We start from the raw sequence: 21243 nt of genomic DNA on the forward strand, positions 1-21243 counted from the left end.
GATATTTATAAAGCTCTTAGCACTTAATAAGTGCTTAATAGATGCTTCTTCCCTACCCCTTTTCTATAAGAGCTTTGCAGACTCTACAAGTGATATATAAATGCTATCACCATTACTATGATTTCCCCAAGATTCTATTTGTGGGAACCATTAACTCTACAAGTCTATATCCTTTTTGATTTGCTAAGTTCTGTACTTTCTGCAAGTCCCATCACCTCCAGGAAGCCTTGGTCTGGGTACCCTCTCTCTCCTCTGGGCATGTCTGGATTGTTAGGTTGCTGTTCTGGAAGATATATAATTCTTCTCCCCTATGAGATGATTTTCCCCTTTCCATTCAATCCTTTGTGAACTGGGAAAAAAAAAATCTCTGACTCTGGAGTCAGAGGATCTGGGTTCAAATCTCGCCCAACATCTCCCTCAGGAATCCTCTATAAAACGAATTGGGCCAGATAGCCTTTGAAGTCCCTTTCAACTCTCAAGCTATGATGAGATAGGAGTTTACCTCAGTGGTTCCTGAGGTGAGGGCCTTAGCTGGACAAGTCACTTAACCCCATTGAGTCTACAAAGAAACTGTCACAACAAAAACCACAAGGGAGAAGTGGAATAAGGGCAATAACCATAGATCATTGCTGTTCTTCCTTCATTCTTCTCCATGACCAGAATGACGTCCTTCCTTATTCATGAGCTGGGTTTCAGTTAGACAGAAGCTATATAACCCAAGGTTCTGTGATCATACAACTAGTAAGAGACAGAAATGGGACGTGAACCCACTTCTCTTAGAAAACTATCTTTTAAGAAGTTGTTTTGCTCAAAAGTGTTTAAATTTCCATACAATAACTCATGTTTATATCATGTTTTACAGATTCTGAGGCACTTTTTTCAATACAATCCTAGAAGCTGGATCTCATCCCCAGTCCACAAAGGAGAAACCCGATGACTACATTTCCTGCTGACTCTGATTTTTATGATTCTATCAATCACTTGGTGGCCTTGAAGGCAGAGCCTTCCCAGAGAAGTGAACTGGGATAAAATAGGTCACTTAGCAGAGCCTGGAACCCTTGTTGACCATTCCATAGTCTCAGCCTCCAGCAGGTCATCTTAAAGGCAGTGTGGCTTAGCAGAGTGAACCCACTGTGACTTTTCAAGAGTCACCTCACCTCCTCAGGTCCTCAGTGATTGGGTATCAGCTGGAGGGTCTCCGAGGTCCTTCCTACTCTCCATCTATGTTCACTATCCCTGAGATCTTGAATACTACTTCCTGTAGCTTATAAACCTCAGTTTAGAATATCAGACAGTAGTACACATTAATTTTGCCTATCATCTTTCTAATCTTAACATCCTGACCCTTTTTCTTGCTCCCCGTGGAAAAGCATCCCACAGATTTGGCCCAAGAAATGGGGAGTGGAGTTTTTGTTTCCCGGAGTCAAGAGTATAACAAAACTCACTGAGTTGTTTCTTCTTCAATCTGAAGCAGTATTTGAGAGGCTCAGTGGGTGGTGCTACAGTATATGAACTCGAGTTTCAAAACCTAAAGCAAGCTTTGAAACAGGAAGAAGAAGAGAGAGAGAGAGAGAGAGAGAGAGAGAGAGAGAGAGAGAGAGAGAGAGAGAGAGAGAGAGAGAGAGAGAGAGAGAGAGAGAGAGAGAGAGAGAAAGGGAGGGAGAGAGGGAGAGAGAGAAAAAGAGAAGGAGGGAGGGAGGGAGAAAGGGAAGGAGAGAGAGAGAGAACCAAAAGCTACAGAAGAAAATAGATTTAATACCCTTCAGGAAGGTTCTTATGCTTCATCTGTGTCTCCCAGTGACCTGTTACATACAAAAATGGCCCCCCTTTCCTTCTTGCAAACTGTCATCCTCTGGGTTATTTATTTTGGGGTTTGTAGAACCAAACTGGCCTGTTTTCCACATGTGACTGAGAACTCCTATCCCACATCCTAACCTCGAGATAAAAGCAGGGACATAAATTGTTCCACGTTCTTGTCTCTTGCAGGGCCTTGATCCTGAAAGCTGACAGGGATGAGCTGATGCAGCCCCGGCATGGTTCTCAGACGCTGCTCATATTTCCTGGTGAAAGAAACCATTGGCGATATAAACACATTGGGGAACCATCAAAGCCCTTCTTGCATTAGAGGAGGGGAAAATGGGACGTTTAAGAAAGCAGTTTATCAGCAAACTTGCCTTCTGAGTCCAAAAACAGGAAGGAGAGGCTGAGGGGCTAGTGTCCAGGGGGCAGTTGTTCCCAGTGGGAGGTGTGTGGGGTTTTTTTAGGCCTTTGTTTTTCTTCCTGAGCCAAAATAATAGTAAGCACTGTCTGAGAGAGATTAAATACAACTCCTGTTGCCCTATCGGCAGCTGCAGATACACAGACCCCTGTGCCCTTCCCTTAGAGTGAGTGGTGGAAAAGAATTGATCTCTGGAAAAAATGAAGCTCACGCCAGCCTGACCAGGAAACTTGATTTGCAAATAAAAGGGCTTGTTTGGATAACTATTGGACAGAAGATAAGTTATAGAATAATAGATTACCAGAACTGGAAGAGTCTTCAGAATGTGAAATGTTCAAATATAGAATAACAAATCTGGGGAGAACTTTGGGAGGGCAGCATAGAACACAGACTGGCAAAGCTGGAAGAATTATCAGCACTGAATGTTAGAATGTAGAAAATCAGACCTGGAAGAGACCTCAAACTAGAACATTACAGTAAAGAATGTTGATGCAGGAGGGATCTTAGAACATAAAACATTGGAACACATAATATTAGTGCCAGAAAGAACCTTAGAAAGTCAGACTTGAAAGAGACTTTAAAACGAATATTACAGTATTGAATGGTCATGCTACAAGGGACCTTGGAACGTGAAGTATTACAATGTAGGATGTTTGAGCATAGAAAGTCAGATTTAGAAGAGTCAGGTAAAAAAAGAATGTTAGAACATAGAATGCCTGAGATGGATACATTCATATAGGTCAATCCTTTCATTTTTCAAATGGAGAAACTAAGTGATGAAGGGGTCCAGCTGACCTCAAGTGGGCAAGCTGAGGAAAAAATGGGAGTGAGAAGAGAAAACCCAAGGCCTCTGAAGGCAGGCGGTGCTATCAGCACATTCGGAGAGTTCTCCATAAAAAGGGCCCCTGGATCTGCAAAAGGCCCGGGAGCCCGGCAGGTGTTAAGGCCGCCTTAGGCCCCTTCTCGGCTCCAGAAGGGAGCCATTCAGAGAAACCCCCCAGAAGCCAAGCTTATTTTGAAACAACTCAAGCCACACTGGGTCAGTCCATTACCGCCGACTCCCCCTCCCCTTGTCCTCTCAGAGTATAATTAAGGGCTACGCTGGTGCCAGTGACTGATTCCTAGTCAGCTTCGTGCTCTCTCTCGCCCCCTAACATGCTTGAAATATTTCCCCTCTCAATTTATTCATGATTTATATATTTGACCCCCCGAGGGCCAGACAGCCCATCCACGTCCCCTTTGTTATTTTCTCCTTGTAAAACCCCCTTTTATGGGAAGGGAGGGAGGGCAGCTTCTTCGAGGGGCTGACTGTTCACTTATTTTGACTCGAGCTGAGGAGCCAGCCGGCCTGGGGGGGCCTGGGGCCGGGGGCCGGGACGGCGTTTGGCTGTCCCCGCGGACCCTGAGTGCGAGTGTGGGTGTCCTTTGGATTCCCCCATCCCGAGGGCAGAGGGGGAGGGTGTGGGGGGAGGGACGTTGTTCCTCGGCCTCCCTGCTTGGGCAGGGGCCGTCCGTGTTCCGTTCTCCCCTGGGAGAGAAAACTATCTGGGACGTGGGATGGCGTTTTTGTGACCTCGAGAGGCTGCCCACGCTGTCACCCCAGCCTCGCTCCCCGGGCCGGATCGGGAAAGGAGACTTCTGCCTGGGAATCTGGAAGGGGAAGGGGGGTAGGGGGTGGGGAGAAAAGCCTCCTCTAACTTAATCACATTCACATGACCAACCCCCAAATAAGAGGGAGAAATAAAATGTGTAAAGCGAAAGAGGGAGGGAGGGAGTAGCGGAGGAAAGGGCTGGTTTCTGAAGCGAAGGGGATGGGAGAGGGGTGGGGAGAGGCGGGGAGCGGGTTGGTCAGCGGCGTTAGCCCTTCCTCCTCCTCCTCCTCGTTCTCCTCCTCCTCTTAGTCCTAGTCCTCCTCCTCCTCCCGCTTCCCCCGCGGGGAAGCTCCGAGGCAGCCGCGCGGATGTGAAAGTCCCTAGCTGGGCTAGGCTAGGGCGGGCAGGCGGCGGGGCCGGAGCAGGAGCCGGACGGGACTTGAGCTGCTGGCGGGCGTTACGAGAGCTGCTGGAGCAGCGCAGGAAACAGGTTTAGCAGCGAGCCCCCCCTCCCCACTTCCCACCAGCTCCCCCCACCCGCCCGCCCCCCTCCCCAGCCCCTGCCCCTCCCTCCCCGCTCTCCGGCTGCTCGCTCCGGCAGCTCCAAATGCACTCTGCTGCGCTGCAGCTCAGGAGGCGTCAGGATGGCTCCTCCTGACGCGGGGGGCGCAGCCCGTAGCCCCCGGCTCCCGGGGGTGACGACCCCCCTGCCGCCGCCGCTGCCGCTTCTACTGCTGCTGCTGCTGCCGCCGCTGCTAAGGGGGAGCGCCGCGCTGGAGATCCAACGGCGATTCCCCTCGCCCACCCCGACCAACAACTTCGCTCTGGACGGCCCCGGGGGGAAGCTGTACCTGGCGGCGGTGAACAGACTCTACCAGCTGAGCGGTCCCAACCTGAGCCTGGAGGTGGAGGAGGCGGTGGGGCCGGTGCGGGACAATCCGCTCTGTCACGCCCCGCAGCTGCCCCAGGCCTCCTGCGAGCACCCCAAGATGCTGACCAACAACTACAACAAAATCCTTCAGCTGGACCCCGGGCAGGGCTTGGTGGTGGTCTGCGGCTCCATTTACCAGGGCTTCTGCCAGCTGAGGCGCCTGGGAAACATCTCGGCGGTGGCCGTGAGCTTCCCCCCGACGGCGGACGGCGCCGAGCCGGTCACGGTCTTCCCCAGCATGCTCAACGTAGCGGCCAACCACCCCAACGCCTCCACCGTGGGCCTGGTGCTGGAGCCGCCGTCGGGGGCGCTCGGGGGGGCCAGTCCCGGCGGGACCCGGCTGTTGGTGGGAGCTACCTACACCGGCTTCGGGAGCCAATTCTTCCCCCGGAACCAAAGCCTGGAGGACCACCGCTTCGAGAACACCCCGGAGATCGCCATCCGCTCGCTGGACACGCGCGGCGATCTGGCCAAGCTCTTCACTTTCGACCTCAACCCCTCCGACGACAACATCCTCAAGATCAAGCAGGGGGCCAAGGCTCTGCACAAGCTGGGCTTCGTCCGCGCCTTCCTGCACCCGGGCAGCAGCGCCGGCCCCGAGACGCCCCCCCGACGGGACGGGCCCCGGGCCCCCAGCACCCCAGCCTATGCCTACCTGGCCCTCAACAGCGAGGCCAAGGCGGGAGACAAGGAGAGCCAGTCTCACAGCCTTCTGGCCCGCATCTGCCTCGGCTGGGGGCCGGCCGCGGGGCCCGGAGGGGCCGCCGCCGAGACCAAGAAGCTCACCGAGTCCTACATCCAGCTGAAGTTGCACTGCGGAGGGCCGGCGGGCGGCGAGGTCTTCAACCGCCTGGTGTCCGTGTTTCCGGCGGCGCCCGGGCCGAGCCGGCCCGAAGACCTGCTGTTCGGGGTGTTTGAGCGGGCCGCCCCCGGCGGCACCGCGGGTCCCGGGACCCGCGCGCAGTCTGCCCTCTGCGTGTTCCGCTTTAGGGACATCGAGGGCGCGATCCGGGCGGCTCGCAACGCGTGCTTCGTGGACCCCTCCCCCGACGTGGTCGCGGTGCTGGAGAGTGTAGTGCAGGGGACGGGCCCGGCTTGCGAGAAGAAAAGGAACATCCAGGTACGCAGTGGGAGGGGAGGGGGGAGGGGGAGCGGGAGAAGGGCCGGCTCCAGAGTGGGCAGCGAAGGTGAGTCAGCATCTGCCTCTGAGGGCAGGTGGCCGTGGGGGGTGGGGGGCGCCAGACCCTCCCTGGAACTCTGCCTCCCATCTTCCTCCTCCTTCCGTCACTTTTCCTTCTTCCCCAGTGAGTTTGTCAAATCCTGCGAAAGAGCTTCTTCCTCTTTCCCCGACCAGCCCCTGACCTCCCAACCACTCCTACCCGGGGTCCTTCCCGCTGAAAGTGCAGGCCCTGGGAAACAGGCAGCGGACCCCCCCCCCTTCCGATTTCTGTCTGGATTTCTGGGACAAACTTTTCAGCCACTCCCGAGGGCTTGCAGCTGCTCCTTTACCGAGACATTTAGAGATTACAACCCGCAACTCTTTGCCACCAACTCCCCGCCCCCTCGGGATTTTGGAAGGCTGCTTAGGATGGCCTTCAGTCCTATCGGAGCGGCAAGCGGGCCCAGGAGCTTGCAGAGGCTCCCACCTAGCCCTCGCTCCCTCTCAGAAGTTAGGAAGGGTCGGTGACCTGGCCGGCGGCTTGCTCCCTGGGTTCGTGGAGCTGAGTAGACAAGTCCCAGCTGTGAAGCGTCTGCACTGTTCCGATCTGGGGTCAAATCTGTGGCCCAGACACCGGGAGGATCCCCCTTTTCCCTACCTTGAACCCCTGTCCCTTGCTCCTCACATCTCCGGGGAATTTCCCTATCCCTAACAGGGAGAGAGTGTGGGGGGCGAAGTGACTAAGGAGCACTCCTCAAAGCTAGGAAGCAAAGCCTGATTTCCAGTGTTGCCTCTGACTCATACTGGTCGTGGGACACCGGACACATTAATCTCTGAAGGTTCTAGGCCAGAAGGGTCAAACGAGAAGCCCGGCACTCCTCAGGGCCCCAGAACCAGATTAAAATGTAATTGGGAAACATTGAACAAAATCTATTAACATGCAGAAGAACACAGATAATGTTGAGGTGTGGCTTTCTAGGTTAATATCTGGCTGCAGAGATCCCTTGGGATGTTTTTATTTGAGTTTGATACCTTTGCTGCAGAGTGGAGAATTCCCTCACCCATCCACCCCCAGGCTAAAAGTTCCAGAGAATGGACTGGCCTGCACTGGTAGACTCAGACCAAAGGCAGCCGCTAAAGAGGAGATATCTCAAAGGGTGCCTTCCTGTGGTCTAGCTGTCATTATCTCTACCATGGTCAGGTCTTTTGAAGTCCAGGGCCAATCTGTAGCCTGTGTGAGGAAAGAAAGAAGGATCTCTCAGTCTCTGTCTCTCTGCCTCTCTCTCTCTGTGTCTCTGTCTCTTGTCCTTTTCACTCTATCTCTGTCTCTTTTTCTCTCTCTTTGTCTTTCTGTGTGTCTGTCTTCCTGTCTCAGTCTCTTTCTGTCTCTCTCTGGCTCTGTCTCTCTCATTCTTTGTCTCTCTGTCTCTGTCTCTGTTTCTCAGCCTCTGTCTCTCCCTTCATCCCTCCCTCTGTGTGTGTGTATATAAACTTTGGGTCTGGTGGGGAGTTACTCAGACTCCTTTTTGAGTTAGCACACAGCCAAGGATATGGTGGTTTTTCACCCCCCCTTCTTCCTTTGGGAGTCCTCTTCATTCCCACGTTCCCCAGGCCCCAGTGACCGGTGGTGACTCAGAGTGCTCCTGGGTTGCTGCCTTCTGTTTGGAGGAGGCTGGGGCTCTCCCAGCTGTTCCTCTGGGCTCAGTGGGCTGGGCTCTCCAATAGGAGGATGGCAAAGAGGTGAGTCTCTGAGGGCACCTAAATGGCTTTTCTTTGTGGATTCCAGGAGAAATCTGCCTATCAACCACATGGGGGATATTTACATTAGGAAGAGACAGGGACATCCTTCTTCCTTATAGGAAGAAGCACTAACTCGAGGCACGTGCTTCTTTGCAGTGTTACCTACTTTTTTTTCCTAAGGAGAGAAACCCACTTTTGAGAAATAAAGAGACATGTAGATATCTCTTGATCGCCCTTCTTGGGCTGTGTGGCAGGTGATAGGGACTCTGCCTAACTTTCTGTCCCCAGGAAGACACAGGAAGTTTCCCTGGGCATCTTCAGCTGTTAAAAGACCTGCCTCATAGAAAGAAAGTTCTGTGATCTTGCTGAGCAGTGCCATCTTGGCACTAACAGATAGGGCCAGCTGCCTGGCTGGCACCAGGGCCAGGATGTCCAGGAGCCAATAGGGTTGTGGCTTTTTAGCTTCTGGTCTGGTCTGGTGGTTTGGGTCTTTATAGCATCCAACCACTGTCTCTTGCTTAGGAAATGATAACATTGGTGCATTAAGCCCTTGAGTCTTCTCCGAACTGAGCAAATAGTGGTCAGATTGAAGGTTGGTTTTATATATGTCAGTATTATTTAGAAGTGCACAATTCTGCATCTGTCTCAGATCTTTATCTTAGATTAGAATCTAAATCTGCAGAGATCTTTCTCAGGGATCCACATCGGACGTCCCTCAGGCTCCTAAATTTCCTCATCCCAGAGAATAAATCAACTCTAATCCAATGTGATCTCTCCTTGGGTTTTCTTGGATTAGCTAAGAAGTTTTGGATCAGGTCCCTTCAGCCTAAGTTAAGAATCCATTGGCTCAGGTTTATTTCTCTATAATCAAATACAAAATTGGCTCTTTGTCATTCAAAGCCTTTCATAACCTGTCCCTGTCCCTAATCTTACTCCGTGACACATGCTCATCTCTACAGTGTCACTGGCCTCCCAGCGGTCCCTCAAACAGAACACTTCATCTCTCAGCAGTGGGAATTTTCTCTAACCATCCTCCACACCTGGAATGTCCTTCCTCTCTCTCTCTCCACCTACTGCCTTCCCTGGCTCCCTTCAAGGCTCAAATGTGATCCAATCTTCTGCAGGAAGCCTTTCCCAAACTCTTGCAATTCCGGTGCTTTCCTTCCTTCAGTTACTTCCTATTTATCCCGTGTTTAGATTGTCTATATCTGTTTGCTTGTTGTCTTCCCCTTTGGATTATAAGCACATTCAAGCTAGAGACTGTCTTTTGCCTCTTTTCCTTCCCGAAGTGCAGTGCCTGGCACAGAGTAGGCACTTAATAAATGCTTATTGGTTAATTGATATTGACACTCCTAATATAGATATCAATAAGAAAATCAACTGAATTAACCAAGTGGAAAGAATTCTAATTCTGGCATCAGAAGAACTGGGTTCAAATTTTACCTCTATCTTATTATCATTATGATTCTAAGCATGTCATTTAACTTTCTTGAATCTTAGTTTTTTTTCATCTGTAAAATAGGCAGGATTAAACTACATGTCTTCTGAGATCTCCATAATACTATGTATATTCCAATACCTCATCTGTGATCTCAATAGGGTCATTAGTGTCCCTTTCCCAGTGTATCTTGAAATTCTGCTGTGTCATCTTATTTTGAGAATTTCCTGTCTTTCTTTCCACCAAATGTGCTAAAAGTCTTTCTCTTCCTGATTCTTGTAATATTTCAGGGGTAGCAATGCAATACTTGGGCTGTCCATGGGTTATGAACTAATAGGTTCCTTGACTAGATCAATCCCATGAAAGTAATTGGCCTCTATATATCAAATTTGACATATAATATATCATTTCACAGATGTGAAAACTGAGGGTCTGAAGGGGTTCAATAAGTTCTAAGATTTAAACCAGACTGGGGAAGGGGGTCTTCTCTGACTCTACTATGTCATCCACTCTACTACTAGGTCCTTAAAGGATCTTTGTGGGGGCGAGAGGAAGGGGTTTGGAATTGGGGGGAGGGCAGTGTCAAACATCTGCAGGATGTAGTATCCATGAGCCATCCTTGGAGGGCGTTAGATACTCTGCAAAAGTTCTAATCTTTTGGAAATGTTGCTCTGATACACCACTGGAAAACATCTTCCCCTTCCCCCTTGTGCTAATTTGGAAGAAAATCTGTCTGATTTTCTTTTTTAATGGTTGAGTTTGCCAGGAAGTTAACAAGCAGTATTTTATTTCTTGGTCCCAGGACGGGTCTGTAGAGACAGAGCCTGTGAGATTGAGTTTCTCAGCCCTCCAGTATTTAACATCAATTTCCCACCTTTGAGACAATGAAATATTTGAATGTATCTTAAACTCCAGCCCTGGGAATACAGCAGGAGAACAGATTAGCAGAGAGGCGGACGCTTCTGGGGGTGAAGTTATGGTTAGCGCCTGCCTGGGTTGCCATGAAAAAATCCCCGTGTTTGCAATTGTTTTGTGGGTCCCAAGCTTCTGTTTGCTTTTTCAGAGATGTGGGAGCAGTTTAAAAGATATTAGGAGGGGGGGAATTTGAATTCTTAGTTTTACAGAGTGAATAGTACCTCAAGGCACACTGAAAAGAAGGCTAGACTTTTGAGCCAGGACCATGCTTTAGCCCTCAGCTCTGCTGCTGTCGGGCTCTCTTGGTCTTGGATGTCTCATCTTCGCCCAAAAGCTCAGCTTAAGTACCCAAATGGAGTCAATCCTGCCACCAACAGCTGCTGGTATCCCTCTCCTTTCCCAGTTACTCTGTTTTTGTTTTGTATATATTTAAAAATGTCTTCCTCTGATAGAATTTAAGCTTCCTTAATTTCTGTCTAGCAAAGGGCCTGAAGAACACATAGTAGGTGTTTAATAAGTGCTGGCTCCTTGATTGATTGAAACTCTGAACCTTGCAGTCTGAGGGAGGCTTTAGTTTTTATAGTGTTTTATATCTATACTTATATAGATATATCTATTTTATCTGTATGTATATCTATATACATATACATGCTGCATATAAATGTATAAATATGCCATATAATTTTATAGTATTCCACAGGTGAAGAATCTACAGTCAAGGGAAGTAATCTTGCCTAGTTTGTGGTAGAACAGGGACCAGAATGCAGCTATTTGCATTCCCATTCATGGGATCATAGGCTGAAAAGACAGAGGGAAATTTGGATTGGATGACCCCTAACTTTTCATTTTATAAATGAGACTGTGTGTCAGGCTCAGAAAGCTCAAGTGATTGCTTAAGCTCACACGAATAGAAAGAGCAGAGCCAGATCTCAAACAAAAAGCCTTCTCACTCCCAGAGTATTCTTCCTACTTCCTTCACCAGGCTATCTTCTGTTTTCCATAATTCTGTACATTTTTAATACTATACTGACTCAGGGGGAAACCCCTCTAACAGGAATTCCTGTGGCCCCCAAATTCATCTTCATGTGACCAAGTTGACAATTAGCATCTCCACACTTGGCTAGGCCTGCCCTCAGACAGCAAAGGAGATTTTTCAACTGGTGGGCGTTTATGTGGTCAAGAAAAAAGGTTTTGAAGCCAGCTTTAGGACTGGCTGAGGATCAAGTTAGGGGATTTCCTAGGATTGTCTATGGTCAAAGATGATCTAATCCAATACCCTCCTGTGACATGATAAGTTGAGCCCAAAGGGGCAGGGAGGGATTTACCCAAACTTGGTGGAATAAATTAGCCTTTCAACTGGGACTGAAATTTCAGGCTCCTGACTCTACAGGCCCCCAATTTGCCTCTCTGTATAAAATCACATGGTTGATTACTTTGGGCCTTGGAATAAGGTCTACTTTTGCTCCTTCTCAATTAGAACAGGATGGTAGAAAGCACTAGAAATAATAAACAGCTCTCATCTGGTTAGCACTTTGTAGTTTAGAAAGTCCTTTCTTCTCAGGAACTCCAGGAGGTGTTTAGTGGAAGTGTCATTCCCAACGAAAAGAAATTGAGACTCTTACTTATAGGAGATGATTTGGCTAATAATTGGCAAAATGGGGACTTGAATTCAGGTCTTTTGGCATTAACTCTTCCTCTCTTTCCAGTATACCAGGCTTAGAAAACACCTTTCAACTTTTAGGGCCCAGTTTTCTCATTTATAAAATGGGTTTTTTGGGTTATATGATTCCTGTTGTTCAGTCATCTCTGTCATATCTGACTCTCTGTGATCCCATTTGGAGTTTTCCTGGCAAAGATATGAAAGGGGTTTCCAAATCATTTTATATGAAACTGAGGCAAACAGGGAAAAGTGACTTGCCCAGGGTCACCCAGCTAGTAAAAGTCTGAAGCTGGATTTGAACTTGGGAAGATGAGTCAATTTGACTCCAAGCCTGGTGATCTATCCACTGCAGCACCACCTAGTGCCCATGTTGTCCCTAAGGGATATTATACCTCTGCATGTCTATAATCCTGTGCTGACTTTATCTGGTAGGCCAGAGGGAGCCATTGAATGTTCTCAGCAAGGAAGAGTGATGTAGAAAAATGTGTGTTAGAAAGATTCATCTTGTGGTAGACTACAGAGCACTTATTGGAATGAGGAAGGAAAGAGGTCAGTTGGGAAGCCTACCACACTATCAGACCAAGAGGTAGTTGTGTTGTTTTGTTTTTGTTTTGTTTTTGTCCTAGTTACAGATTGTGGTATTGGTGGGATTGGGATTGGATATGAATATGGGTTTCCAATGAATGGTGGCCATAGTTGGAGAACAGGGTGTCAGGGGACTTTAGAAAATGGAAGAGAGACAGAGACAGAAAGAGAGAGAGAGAGAGAGAGAGAGAGAGAGAGAGAGAGAGAGAGAGAGAGAGAGAGAGAGAGAGAGAGAGAGAGCAGAGAGACACAGAGAGAGAGAAAGGGAGAGAAAGGGAAAGGAGGAAAGAGGGAGGGAGGGGGAGAGAGAGAGAGAGAGAGAGAGAGAGAGAGAGAGAGAGAGAGAGAGAGAGAGAGAAAGAGAGAGAGAGAGCGCAGAGAGACACAGAGAGAGAGAAAGGGAGAGAAAGGGAAAGGAGGAAAGAGGGAGGAGAGAGAGAGAGAGAGAGAGAGAGAGAGAGAGAGAGAGAGAGAGAGAGAGAGAGAGAGAGAGAGAGATATTCCCACCCTTCCAGGAGTCTTTACTGAGTAAATGACAGGAGATAATGATGGAGCTTGCAAAGAAACTCTGCATTTCCCATCCCCATAACACAGTGCTTTGTGATTTCAGGATGTGTTGGCCAACAGTGGTTTGTATGATAAAGGCTTGTTAACCCAAATATGCCACATGGGCAGCTTTATATAAACAGTCCCAGTCTGTTGGTCACTTGAATTTTGAAACGATAGCTCAAAGCCAACAGCAAAACGTTCTTAAAGCAAAAGTTTTGACTTTTGGGGATATGACGCATTTTTACTCACTTGGGAAATGGACCATGAGGGCTTTTTGCCGTGAATGGAAAGGGAAAGATTCAGATTTTTATTCAGAACTCTCAAATTTCTGAAAATGAGTTTTGACAAGGAACAAAACAATATCCCACTAGTTTGGATGTTAGGAGCCAGAAGAAATTTAGATGTCATTCAGACTGTCATTTTACATATAAGGAAACTGAGGCCAGGTTATTGCCAAGGTTACCTTGTAGTTAGTTGTAGAGCTGTGATTTGGTGTCCAGCTTTCTCATTTCTAGGCCTTTTCTCCCCCTTTTCTTTATAATAGTGTTCTGTTTTTTCATCCTCACCCTAGGCTGGGGCAGGAATGGGCTATGACTTCTAATTCTTATCTGGGCAGCAGCTTGTGATAGATACACATGAAGTGGAATGACTTGTGTCTGGGCTCTTGATCTGCTATCTATTAGCTTTATGAATTTGAGCAAATGACTTTTCTGAATCTCAGTTTCCTCATTTGTAAAACAGGTAAAATAATCCTTATGATACCTGTCTCAGAGGGTTGCTGTGCTCAGTACACACAGAAACTTGAAAATGCTATGCAAATGTGATCTAGTAGGGTTTGGGGTCCAGCACATTAGTATTGTTGACCAGGGAGGCTCCATAAAACTTGTTAATTAACTCAAGAACCTCTCAGCATCTTTCTGAAAACTCTACTTTTATTATTCATTCAGAAACCTGTGGTTTCTGTAGCATAATGTCCCAAGGTCATTAGCCTGGCATCCTTCCTGTCCCCCCACCACACACACTCCTATCCCACCCTCCTTGAGAAAGCAATCAAAACAAAAAATCGGTGACATTTCTCCATAATCTGGCCCCACCCTTCCTCTTCAACTTTATCTCACATCCCTCCTATACACATCCCACTTCCCTTTTCTCTCATCCATTTATAGAATATTAGAATCTTCAAGCTACAAGGAACCTCAACCCACTCATCAGTCAGGCCAGAAAGTACTTGACCAAAAATCCCCTCTGCAACATTGCCTGCAAATTGTTTTTTAGCCTGGGCTCGAAAATCTCTAATAAGCAGAAGCCCACCACTTCCCGAGGCAGCCCCTCCTTTTTCTGGGGCTCGGATTATGTGGAAGTTTTCCCCGTTTCACCTCTGAAATGTCTCCCCTGTCATTTTTGCCCATGACTCCCTTGCCTTGTAGGGTCACGGAGGTTGTGTGTGTGTGTGTGTGTGTGTGTGTGTGTGTGTGTGTGTGTGTGGTCATCTCAGTGAGATTTTAAACTCTTGGAGGAAATCGTCTCCTTTCCGTGGCTCACAGAGCCAAGCACGAGCTTGACCTCTTGGTAAAGCCTTAATCAATTTTGATAAACTGTTATGATAAGCTCTGGGCTACCCAAAATTGTTCATTATATTACCTTCTCTTTTAAGGGGCAAAAAGTGCTGAGTGAGAATGAAACCTTCAGCAGCCACCTCTGCCGGGATTTTTAGAGGTTCAGGGAGTACGCTTGAATGAAAAGGAATGACCCTTTTATTTCCTACATGGCTCACTGAGCCCCAGCAAAAGGATGTCCTCTTTAGGGAGGAATGAATTACTGTTGGTTGGCAGTAGCAAGTAACAGGGAGAGCGCCAGCCTGGGAGGTGGGCATCCTGGGCGTTTAGGACCCGGCCCTCAACACTGCCCATGGCATATTTTGTTCCCTTGGCCACCTCCCTTTCCCTCCTTGGGACTCAGTTTCCTTCTTTGTAAATTGATGGGATGAGCAAGATTCCTAAAGTTCCCCCAGGCTCCTGAATTCTAGAAATCTCCTACTTGCCCTGTCTAATCTAGGGGTTCTTCACTTTCTTGGTGTTTTGGACTCATTTGGCAGTCTGGTGGGGCTGTCGGAATCATATTTTAAATGCATAAAATAAATGCATAGGATTGCCATAGGATTACATTGAGATAACAGTTTTCAAAAGAATTTTTTTTAAAGGGGTTGACCTCGATGATCGCCAAGATTTCTTTCTAAATCTATGGATCCTGTGATCCTCAGACAATACACAACACTTCCCTTCTCTTCATCCAATTTTATTGGGCACTCACTAATGTGCACTAAATCTTGCTGACAGATGCCACGTCCTGAACTCTGAGCCACAAAGGTACCTCCTAATCAGCCGGCTTCATACGATTGGAATTGGAATCATTTATTTTTTTATTTTTGTGGCTTCTAGATGTCACAGTGAATTAAATGCTGCACCTAGTCAGAAAGATCCCGAGTTCAAAGGAGGCCTCAAATTTATTATCTTTGTGATAGTGAGCAAGTCACTAAACTCAGTTTACTTAGCTGTAAAATGGGGATAACAAAAATGGGGAATAATAAAAACTGATAGTTCAGTTGCTATTCACAAAATAGCATTCTCACTCTGTTGTTGTGTGCTTGCATTTTGTTTTACTTCCCTTTTTCTTTTTATTTTTTTTATTAATTTCATGTGATTTTTCTTGTGCAGCACGATAATTATAAGTATGTATTTGGATTTAACATATATTTCTACCATGTTTAACATATATTGGACTACTTTCCATCTAGGGGAGGGCATGGAGGGAGCAGAGGGGAATTGGAACACACGATTTTGCAAGGGCTAATGTTAAAGAATTGTCCATGCATATGTTTTGAAAAATTTAAAAGCTTTAATAAAAAATAAAAACACATAGTTCTTGGGATTGTTGTGAGGGTTCAAGCAGTAAAAGAGAGAGAAAGCTGAAAAGGACTAAGTTTTTGAAGCAATGAGTTGGTTCTCTATGTTCTTTTAAAGAGAGAAATTATTATCTGTAGGTTTTTATAATAGGAGAACTAAAATCTGTGTAAATGGGAAGAGTCTGGACTTGCACTTTCTTCTGTCCCTTTTTTCTGTGTAAGCAAGGGCAAATGAATTAGCTTCTCTGAGCTTTATTCTTTTAATGAGAAAACAGGAATAACCTTCCTTTCCTCTGCCCTATAAATATGAAAATTCTATTTTTGGTTCCTGGGGCAGAGATGAAGGAAGGGATTGGGGGAAGGGGAGTATGGATCCAGGATTTCATTGGTGTAGGAAACTTCCTGGTGTGGAAGCTCCCTCTGCCAGTGCAGGTCTCTCTGGATGCCCCCTCTGTCCCTTCCAGTTTTAGGAGCAGCACGGAGGCAGCCCTGTGTGACTCCTGTTGCCTTTTTCCTCACAACAACATGAGATTGTTAAATGTCAAAGCATCTTCAGTTGATTTAAGAAAGGCAGGATGTCATCTCCCTCCCAGTTCCACAGACTCCCCGCACCTGGAAGGCCCTCCCCGATCCTTGAAGATTGTTGTGGTTCGATGATTGTTCTGTTGTGTCCGACTCTCCGGGAGTTTTGGAGTTTCCTGGGCAGAGATCCCGGAGTGGTTTGCCATTTCCTTCTCTAGCTCATTTGACAGAGGGGGAAACTGAGGCAGACTGGATAAAGTGACTCACTCAGAGTCTCACAGTGTCTGAGGCCAGATTGGTCCCACCTTGATGTCCGTAGAGGACAAACTTGAAGCTCACCTCCTCCATTAAGCTCACTCTCTCCTCCCTTCTTTTATTTTGTCTGTCAAGAAGGGCCTTGCAAAATTCCGGCCTGTGCTGGTCTCTACTCCCTGATTAGAGGAGAAGGCTTTTGAAGTCATGTTTTTCCCTTTTATCTTCCCAGTGCTTACCAGGGAGATGAGGTGTACAGTAGGTGCCCAATAAATATCAGATGAACTGAAGTGATTTTAAATGGCTTAAGGATGGAGGGATGATGGATTTGGAGCTGAAAAACCAAACCATAGGCTTATATAGATAGCTATTAAATGGCAGGGCCAGAATTCACACCTAGAGCCTCTGACTAGAATCTCTATCCAGCTCCTGAGCCTTTGTGCCTTCTGGCTCCTGTGCAGACTAACACCTTCCTGGGGCCTTCCCCCTTGCTCTGAAGTACCAGGAAGGAGACTTAGAGGATTTATTGGCTTTCGGTGCCAAAACAGCTGTACCCAAAACTCACATCTGCTTAACAGTTCTGTGGGTGCTTCCCCTTCCTCTCTGACCTGTACGGGAAGTGTTTGAGGACCCCTCCTTCGTCGGGGATGAGCCACATTGGATGGATTGGGATCTGTTGGAGTCCCAGGCTTGGGGACTAACTGGAGAACTCGTGTTTTTATTCATTTATATTCTCACCATAAAACAGGTCCGTAGGGGGAGAACCTCTTACCTTTCCTCCAGCAACTAGCCTTTGGGGAGCTGGAATAGAGACAAATTGGCTTCCTGGATGCCTCAATTTGCCAAAAGCCAAGAGGGTCGAATGTGGGATTTCCCTTTCTTTTCTATTGGTTAGTGAAGCACTTCCATTCCAATGTGCTGGGGGTAGGAGAGCCCCCCTCAGTCTCATATAGCAGTCCTGAGAACCACTCTCAATATGAAGAGGCAGAGACCCTGGGTTCAAATGTCACCCTTGCCCATGCGACTTTGGGCAAGTTAATGTCTATAAAATGAACAAGGATGGCCTCCAAGGTCCCTTCTAACCAGCTATAGAGATTTGGAGTTAAGATCTGAGTTTAATTCCTCCCTCAGACATTTCCTAGGTGTTTGATCAGTTGACCACTTAATCTTAGGCTCAGTTTCCTCATCTGTAAAATGGGGTAATAATAGCCCCTATCTTGGAGGGGCTATTACACCATTTAACAGTTAAGGAAAATGAGCCCAAGGGTTGTTGGGATAAGTCAGTGAAAAACCGCCTTTGCATATGGTAAAGCACTCTTATGCTATGTGCATTTTTATGCCTTGATGGAGCTGTCATCTCCCTCCACTCCTTCTCATCTGCAGTTACTCTTAAAGGCATTCTGAATTCCTAACTTCCTTGACAAATGGTACCAGAAGCAATCAGGGGAGGGGGCATTTAAGGGACCGGAGGTGGCAGCTCCCACTAGAAGGAGTAGAATTAAGCATTCATGTGTGTGCATTTGTGCATGTGCATGGGGTCTGCCCACCCCTGTGCCTGAGATGTTCCTTCCCCTTCTGGATTCTTGTAGTATTTACCGTGCACTGGCTCAGAACTTGGCCTGCTCATGATCAAATCCTCGGTCCTTACCTGCCCAAGACCTTAGTCCTTCTCCCAGGATGCAATGTCTAGGCTGGTTTCAGAGAGGCATCAGACAGAGATCTGGTCTCAGAGCTAAAAATGTGTCAGCCTGCTGTGTGAACCTGGGTAAATGCTGAATGTCTCAGGGCTCGAGCAGAGGAGGTGCCCACCCTTGTATGCCAGTGAAATGTTAGGTTCACTCCCTCCCACGCTCTCTCTGCCCAGCATAAGTCGTCACTGATAACATCCCAGACTTAGGTCTACCTGCTCCCCACCTGTTTTGACCCCCCGAGATCACCCAGGACGGGCTTTGCAGAAGGACGCTGAGCCGGCCAGGAGGAAGAGAGTGGGCTAGTTTGCATTGAGAAGCTCTCAGTGATTCCAAGCCGCTCCCGTTTCTGATGGCAGCATTCTCTCGGCAGTTCCAGGCAGCTCTGAGTCATGGGATACCAGGATCTCAGAATGCGAAATGTATAGATACACACGCTGAGTCCCGCCTTCACAGGCATATGCTCCTGTTCCCGCACTCTCAAGCACACAGACAGCACACAAACCCCTGGGCTCTGGCTGAGAGATCGCACACCTACACACACCTGCCCACTTGTGACACACAAACGCACACGTGCCTCACACGTGAATGCTTAACTCTGCTCCTGGTAGCTGGAGCTGCCACCTCCGGTCCCTTAGATCCCCCTGCCCTGATTGCTTCTGGTGCCATTGGCAAGGAAGTCAGGAAGTCAGAATGCCTGTAAGGTCCCCTAAGACGAGCACCTCTCTGGGACCCGTGAACAGACAGTGTTGGGGGCGCCTGCAGGGTGATCACTAAGACCCTCCTTTCTCGGTCAAAACCATGTGAATTAACAAGAGGAAGAGATGTGCCATAGCAGGGAAAGCTCACTCCCTTTCTCCTGGAGTAAAAGAGTTGTTTGGGGAGGAGAACCCTCCACTTCCTGCCAGGGACAGGGTCAGAGCTTGGACTATAATTGCTCAGCTCTTAATCTGTGATCCTAAGATCAGACTCTTGCAACACTTCCTTTCCAGTGTGACTTTGGGAGAAATCTTCCCTGGAGCTCAGTTTCCTCGCCTAGGAAATGGGAGATTAGATTAGGTGACCCCTGAGGTCCCTTCTGCTGCCAGATCTATGACCCTTTTGCCTCCCTATCACCAACCGATTTTCCACTAGTCACATCCACTTCCTGTGTGACTTTGGGATAAATCTTCCCTGGAGCTCAGTTTCCTCACCTGTAAAATAGTGACCCCTGAGTAGAGAAAAGGAGGTGACATGATTGTTATAAGGGGAGGATGAGAAAATGGAAGTAAATGTCTAGGAGAGTATAAAATAATGATTGATTCTGGCTCAGGATGGGCCGGGTGGACCATATATCCCTTTTCCAAAGGCCTTGGGCTTTTCTGTGGAATTGGTCAGGAAATGTCTTTTTGTAATTCCTATAGGGCAGCTTAAAGAGGCCTGACTAGGTGGGGCACCCAAGCATGAAGGAACTTTATGGGGGAGAACTCATAGAATAACAATAACACATTCTTAGAATTTATTAAAGTTTGCGGTGTTCTGTGCTGATCACTCTGGAGCCGCCATTTTTAACTTCATCTCGCAGATGAGGAAACCAAAATTCAGAAAGAAAGGATTTGTCTGTGGTCACACAACTAAAAAATGTCTGAGGCAGGATTCCAAGCCAGGACTCCTCAGTCTGAGCCTCTCAAAGAGCTCTAATTTCTTAGAATCTTTAGAGCTGGAAGGGCTTTTCAGCTCTTTTAGTCCAGCCTTCCCATTTTACAGATGAGGAAACTGAGACTCCAGCACATGGCTGATTTACTCAGTGTCATGTTGGTGGCTGCCAGCTAAGAATGGCCTTGAACTCAAGCCTCCCACCCCTTAGTCCTGAGTGTGCCATGATCCGCCATCTTTCTCCCTCTCACAGCCAAATATATCCCCTGGAAAGCTGCCTCCATCATCCCTCTTCTGTTGATGGTCAGTTGGTGGTCTCCCAGATAGTGTCACATCAGGATATCCCCCCTCCGAAATAACAAATCTCTCCCTTGCTCCAGCATCAGGACTCCAGTGCACCCCGGGCAATCCCGATGCTGACATCTTCCCGACATATTAATGAGGACAAAGAGACAAAGCCAGAATATTTGAGGCATTTTGAAACCTAGTTGCTAAAATGCTGCCATCTCGGTGGTGGGAGATCCCCAAAAAAGTTTGCAATAAATATCCTAATTAATTTGGAATCCTTTCTTTCCCATGACAAGAGAGACTGGGGCATTTGTCTTTAAATAGTATGTGGTCTGGCTGTTGATGCTCTGTGTGTGTGTGTGTGTGTGTGTGTGTGTGTGTGTGTGTGTGTGTGTGTGTGTTGGAGGGAATGTGTGTGTGCATGTGTGTTTTTACCCTCTCTCTTCCCTCTATCCTGAAAAATAATAAATCATAAGGTCATAAAAAGATAAGTGCTGGCAGCTTCCATTATGCCTGGACTGATGGTCACTGGGTCTGAACCTCGGGTTGTTGCTTTAATAATGCACAACGTTCGACTTAGCGCAGTGCTCCGGGGCAGGGAACGTTAAATAATGATGGTAATAGTAGTGATCGCTGGAGAATTGGGAAGTCTGGACACCCTTCCCCATCTCTGCAATGGATTCTGTGGATCTTCTCTATTAAAGCTGGTGCTGGGGCCATATTGGGAGATGGGGGGGGGGAGCCACCATCGGCTGCTTTCATCCCTTGGAGGCTAGAGGAAGACCCTTCTGTGCTCTTTCGAGCTGCTCTTTGGTGACCTGAGGGCAGCCCCAAACACTTATCCTTACTAAATGTTCTTTTCAAAGTGAGGGATTATGGGATTTAGATCAAGGAAGGACCAGAGATGATCTAGTCCAGCTAGATTTCACAGAGTGGGAAATGGAAGCCCCTGGAAATAGATCACACAGGAAGGAAGTTTCAGGGTGGGATTTGAATCCGGATTCTCTACCTCCCCAACTTTGCTCTTTCTTCTCTACCACATTTCATACTGTCAGCTTTTCACATACTGGAAGGCAGTGATTATCATTCCTCCCCCACTCCCAATCTTTGTTTTCTTGGGCTAAATGTATGACGCTCCTGTAGCCGATTCTTCCAAAGATAAACCTTTG

At 47.6% G+C, this 21243-nt stretch overlaps 1 protein-coding gene across 1 annotated transcript in view; it reads left to right on the forward strand.

Moving 5' to 3' along the window:
• Positions 1-4135: 4135 nt before the first annotated feature.
• The window catches only part of PLXND1 (plexin D1), a 189230-nt gene continuing 172122 nt past the window's right edge, over positions 4136-21243 (forward strand). Inside the window, 1 exon segment of the mRNA XM_074283857.1 lies at positions 4136-5861. Within this exon segment, the coding sequence (XP_074139958.1) occupies positions 4455-5861 (1407 nt within the window). The 5' untranslated portion in view covers positions 4136-4454.

The sequence above is a fragment of the Sminthopsis crassicaudata genome, chromosome 1, assembly GCF_048593235.1.
Source record: "Sminthopsis crassicaudata isolate SCR6 chromosome 1, ASM4859323v1, whole genome shotgun sequence".
Classification (NCBI taxonomy): domain Eukaryota; kingdom Metazoa; phylum Chordata; class Mammalia; order Dasyuromorphia; family Dasyuridae; genus Sminthopsis; species Sminthopsis crassicaudata.